General features: G+C 44.5%; 1 protein-coding gene across 1 annotated transcript in view; it reads left to right on the top strand.

The window, feature by feature from the left end:
* LOC113213213 (myrosinase 1) overlaps positions 1-5,986 on the top strand; it is a 30,642-nt gene that overhangs the window by 22,713 nt on the left and 1,943 nt on the right. Inside the window, exons 6-10 of the mRNA XM_026432198.2 lie at positions 959-1,084; positions 1,824-1,998; positions 3,094-3,300; positions 4,732-4,928; positions 5,219-5,350. Coding sequence (XP_026287983.2) covers positions 959-1,084; positions 1,824-1,998; positions 3,094-3,300; positions 4,732-4,928; positions 5,219-5,350 — 837 coding nt within the window. The remainder of the gene's footprint in view (positions 1-958; positions 1,085-1,823; positions 1,999-3,093; positions 3,301-4,731; positions 4,929-5,218; positions 5,351-5,986) is intronic.

The raw sequence follows: 5,986 nt of genomic DNA, 5'->3' as shown, positions 1-5,986 counted from the left end.
ACTTTTCACACATATTCTTGTGATGAAATGCTTGTGTGATTCCCATTGTGTATCACTCGAAGGGGAGTGATACTATTTTTATCACAAATTTTGTGAAGTGACGTTTTCAACATGTACCACCTCATAAGCGGCGAATGTAAGGTTATTCAACGACGCGCCCGAAGATCGGACAGTGTTGAACGGCGCGCCGGGAGATCGAGATTGTTAGTAGGAAGCGTCGAGGCACGCACTTTCAAGTGCACAGCTTCCGAGTTGAACAGTAGGAAGTGTAAAACTACGGAGATGAATAAAAGTATTCAAATTATAGCTTCACTTTGACAAGTGTTAAGAAGTTACACAGGTTCGTTTACCAATAATTATTTTACGGCATACCTACGATGAGTTAAAGTCCTCTAAAATAGAGTGTGCAGGTAAGCCAAAAAACATGTCCACCAGTGTTGCTGGTCTCTTCCAAGATACGGCAGTGCTGGCCAGCCCAGCGCAGAACCGTCGGTGTTGACTGTCCCTCAGCAGTAACGCCTTTTTGGCAGGCCTACAACAAGCCGAGGTTTCGGTTAGGATTGGTTATTACACCCAGTCGTACACTGAGAAAAATGTTTCTTGCTCCTAACTTTTGTCCCGGCTCAAAATAAAATAATGCACTGCCATTGAGTTTTAGTGCTGTGCTCTAAATTTTCTTTGCTTGGGATGATACGTTTCGCTCCTAGCGCTAGATAAATAGTGCAACGAAAAAGCTTTGATCTGGACACTAAACGTGTAGTGCTGAGACAGAATTTTTCTCAGTGTACAAGCTGTGAGTTCGGGTGAGAAAGAGAAAGTGTGTCAACCAAGGGATGCAATAATCTGGAAAAGTTTACTTTCGCATAGTGAACTAAAAGTCTGCTGCCCTCAAGTCGCAGGACGAAGCGTCGCTGTTCTCGGCTAATTTATCAAATTGCTAACCGCTTTTGTTTCACAGGCCACAGTGTATCACTTCGACCACCCCCAGGTTTTAGAAGACCAGTTTCGGGGCTGGCAAAGTCGAGAGATGATTCGAAAATTTCGTGATTATGCTCGATTTGTTTTCAACGAGTTTAGCTCAAAGGTGAGTAGATACGCCGTTATGGTTTTTCAGTATTTACGCCCTAGTTAAAGAACAGAAAAACAGTGCGTATTCGATCCAAGCTATCAGTGTCCAATCGTTTGTTTAGTGCTTGGTGGGTCATTCTAAGCAAACAGTCCATTTTGGTTCCGCGAGAAGTCAACTTTTTGGTGCACCTTGGTGTTTAGACTACAGCGCAAAAAATCCGAATGAAATCGGGTCGGAATTATCCGGTGCGCACCGCGTTGCAAGTTTGGGGGCGCGCGGGACTCGCCCGGCCCGTCACCGGTTACGTCTAACCTCGCACCCAGTTAAAAATGTAAAAATTCAATTCGAGGGGGGAGGGGGGGGGGTTGCAGACGTGGCCAAATCGACAATGCCCGCCGCTAGTCCGAACCATAGTCTAACCAAAACCGAGTTTTCAACACTCACAATCAGTCCTCCATGCACTCCGGCCCTAGCGGAACGCAAAAGCTCACCGTTGGGCCGTAGGGTGGACCAAAACAATACCAAAATATTCGGCGAGACCAACGCCGGAGTAATAATAGGGTAGCAAAATGGAGCGAGTGCGGGTGCCTTTCCACCTTCCGTGTTTGTTCTTCTTGCTTCCGCTTCGCGCTCCATTGGAATACCCTATCTAATATAGGATGAAAAATGAAAGAGGGGCGCAAATTTTCACAAGCGGCGAGTATTTCGTGTCTTGAGGGGAGATACCTAACAAAATTACTTTTCCTGATCCCAGGTCCAGCTGTGGGCCACCATCAACGAACCGAACGTCATGTGTACCTATTTCGGCACCCTCCTAATCACGGCAGGCCTTGTGAAGGCCGAGGATTATGATGCCTACAAGTGCATGCACCACATAACACTGGCGCACGCAGAGGCGTACCGTGCATTCAAAGAAGACAAACTTACAGGTAATTTAAAAATTGAAAATGCCTAGAAAAGAGAAGGTAGGCTATTTGGAAAATTTGTTGAGATCTTCACGATAACGGATAATACTACCTCGCAACTCCTCAAACTCCATTTCACGATGTAGTTAATACGGTGTAGGCTCTCCGGCCGGTAGCGGGCTAAAAGACGGCCGCGGAAAGACGGCACATTCGTAGTTCTGGAAGAGCCGCCAGTAGCGCTGGCGTCGACCGATGCCGGGCGAGGGGATGCGGGAGGGGACGGGAGCGGTGCCCCGCTCGTCTCGTCCCTTCTCCCCTCGCCCGGCATCGGTCGACGCCAGCGCCACTGGCGGCTCTTCTGGAACTACGAATGTGCCGTCTTTCCGCGGCCCCCTCAGATAGCTCAGTGCCGACACCGTATTAACTACATCGTGCTCCATTTAAAAACGCAAACGCCAAAAAATTTCAGGAATTTCGTAAGTTTGCGAACAAATTGTAGACGAGGTGAAAATATATTTGCCCGACTCACCTATACTTTAGTGGTTATCAGCGGCCTATAATGACAAGTGTTTTTAACACCAAGCAATATGCGATGTTTTCTCAAAAGTAAATGCGCGAAGCCATATTTCCAAGTAACTTCTGCAAGCTAGCTAACTATCTGCAGCTAGTCCTTACCCGCGTTCTGCTGATGCGGGTCCCGTATAAAGGGACCGAGCTATTTTGCGCTGGACACTGTAATTCTAGGTGTGATACTTTTCACACATATTCTTGTGATGAAATGCTTGTGTGATTCCCATTGTGTATCACTCGAAGGGGAGTGATACTATTTTTATCACAAATTTTGTGTAATACTTATTTACAAATGAATTCGAATTCATTGCAAAACGATTTGATGCACATTGCACAAAACTATGATGCCTAAAACGTATCGCACAAATAAGAGCTTCTCATCTGGAATCCAAGCAATGAAGTGAATGGTATTCTTTCTCTGCTCTGATCATCACAGCATCGTGCAGTATTTTTGAATCACAAAAAAGCGTGCAGAGGTCTAGAACCACTAAAAGTGCACATTTTAAAATATAATATGTACATTGACATGAACTTACGCTCGTTTCTTAGGACGCGTGGGTGTCAACACGTGGATCGTTACCTCCAAACCCAACACAACGTCGATCGAGGACTCTTTTGCCGCAGAGGTATTTAACCAGTTACAGGCTGGTTCCATTCTACACCCGATTGTCTTTGGTGACTACCCAGAGCTGGTGAAGACATTTACAGGTCATTTACGACCAGAGTTTACACCTGCAGAGAAAGAGATGATGAGGGGTAAGTGGTCAGAGTACCGGAGGTCTGCATTGATCGGCCTATCAGTCACGGGAGCGTCTGCATGGCTGCGGCAGCTTCTAGTAAGACGCCCGGGCCAGCAATAGAACAATCTTACTCGCACATGCTGCTATTCGTGCGCCCCTGGGACTGGTGGACCAAGCGATGTAGAGCTCTGCAATTTTCTATAGCTTAAGTCATGGCCCTTTTTCTGCGCCGCAGTACCTCGGGAGATTCATATATTGCCTACTTAAAGACCTAAAACCCACTAGTAGCCTTTTAATTTGTAGGGTTCGTAGTTTTCCGGGAAAATAAAATAGGTGGAGAAATTATTGTACAGAAGCAAGCTTTGGAAAAGACATGGGTAAGCTGAAGAGAACGATCGAATATTAGAGTTAAATTATTAGGGCCTAGACACCTTTTTATGGCCCAAAACGTCCAAAACAAATTTAATTCTTCATCCCTCATTGCGCACGTGAAGATTTTTCGCGTGTTTTTCACTGAAAAGGTTAGGTAAGGCAAAATCAATTTTTCAATTTTTTCCAATTTTTTTAAATTTTTCCGACCTCTAAGATTTTTTTCCGAAAAAAGCGTTTTTTTTTTCTTCAAATTTTCCGGGAAAAAGTCCGACCAGGCGAACCCTTTTAATTTGAAGAATACGTGGTTCTTCAACTCTTTCAACGGAGTTCACAGTGCTAGTCCCGTTAAAAAATCACGCGCTGTGGCTGGCGAAACTTTGTATCTCTGCCGGGCCTCCGTCAAAAGACGCACAGCGAAAGCACGCAAAGTTTATAGGCACTGGCAAAAGCACGAATGTCCCTCCGTTTTGGACCGATTTTTTTGAGACCCATACCGTTGATGTCTTCCTACTTTTTGGTTCGGCAGGGGAAGATGGTTTCTTTGAAATGTTGCTAAAAACGAGAAATATTGACTCATGTTTTCTGTTCGACTATTGGCTTGGGTCATATCGGCACCAGTAAAAAATTACCACGCTGGCATTTAGCACATGGCCGCTCCTATCATTCACCATGCAGTGCAACGTTCCTGGAGCTATAGCCATAGTATCTGTAGGACACTGCACCATTTGAAGGTTACGTTTGGTAATACAAATAGAAAACTAACGTTCGGAAAGGGAAAATTCTCGTAAAAATACTTATAGTGGTGTACCCCTCGCCCAAGAGGCATAGCGTAACCTCGTAGAACAGAAATTCCACGTCAGTCGAGTAGTTACGGAATCCAAACACATGTGAAAACGTGGATTCTAGGAATGCTGCGTCGAGTCAAATTCGTATGAAAACATGTAGAAATGTTAAAAGTCCAGATAAAACGTCGAGTAGAGCTGAAAACATTGTGCATCGCCAGTACTCCTACATAGACTTATCGGTACAAATTGATAATAGAAACATTTGTATTGTTTTCTGTTTGTTCTATCAGGTGCCACTGACTTCATTAGTCTTAACATATACGCGGAAGGAAATGTCGCTTATAAGGATCCGGACAGCACCCCAGAGACACTTCCTTTTAGCGGTGCTGCAGTCATCGTCGATAAAATGACTCATGGAGTAGATTTTATTTCCTTTCGATTTGCGGACGGGCAAGGAAGGAGGACTGAAAATTACCCTTGGTATAGTGTAAGTATTTTACTCTTGGCTAGTGTCACAACACTGGAAAAACAAATGTGCTAACTAGTGCTCATTAAGAAGCGTGAGTGAGTGCCTCACAAAGGCACTTAAGGCCCCTTAAAGTTGCTACTTTCAGCAATTTTAGTGCATTTGCAGAGGCATTAGTGCAGTAGCACCTGTAAAAACGTATTATGTAGCACCTTTCTTTTTCCAATGAGTGAACATACTCTCATTTACACATATATTGGACAGTGAACTCACCGCAGAGGCAAGTAATGATTCTTTTTGTTTGGTTTTAGGTGGCTCCAGATGCAATGCGCAGCTCACTCTTATGGACGTGGCAACGATACAAATTACCCATCATGGTAGCAGAGAACGGCATTTCCCTCAAGAAGGGTATGGATGAAAAGCTGAGGACTGCTTACTATAGTGTAAGTACTAAAGCTGAACCACATCGCTACGCCGAAACCCAAAGAAGGTCACTGGTGTAGCGGCTGTTCCAAAATAGGAGATAGAAAGGGACCGAGTGAGAGGTAAGAGTTAGAAAGAGGGAGACATGGAGAAAGAACAAACTTCATAATTTACGTAGGATCCCCAAGAGAGGCTCTGGACCCCACTGCATCAGAGCCCGCTTTATAGCAGGTTGAGAACGTTTCAATCAATATCATACCATTGACGCTTAGTGCTAAATTAACTACTACAGATTGCGTACAGGGTGTAAAAAGAACGAAAATGAACCAAAGTAGATCATACATTTAGTGGTATTTTGATGGTTTCCGGTGAATAATTCATGGGATTGTATAATGTAAATTCATTCCATAACTTACACTGTAAAGAATTAATACTAATTGAACTGTTAACGGACACCCCGTTGTAGTAGACTTCAGAAAAAAGGAACGGAAAGACCGTTTGCTTGGCCCACGCTCCGTAAGCTTCACGGAGCCAATAAGGAACCGATTTTTATCAGGCTGGGCGTGAAAATCATGCCTGGCGTGAAAATTGCGCTTGCGTTTAGGGAACTCTGAATCCACCCTTACGTGTTTACTTACGTTGGTTAGGGAGGAAGC

The sequence above is a fragment of the Frankliniella occidentalis genome, unplaced genomic scaffold (genome assembly GCF_000697945.3).
Source record: "Frankliniella occidentalis isolate FOCC.00 unplaced genomic scaffold, Focc_3.1 Scaffold51, whole genome shotgun sequence".
Classification (NCBI taxonomy): Eukaryota; Metazoa; Arthropoda; class Insecta; order Thysanoptera; family Thripidae; genus Frankliniella; species Frankliniella occidentalis.
Note: the sequence above shows the minus strand (reverse complement) of the source record. Positions and strands in the feature narration are given on the sequence as shown.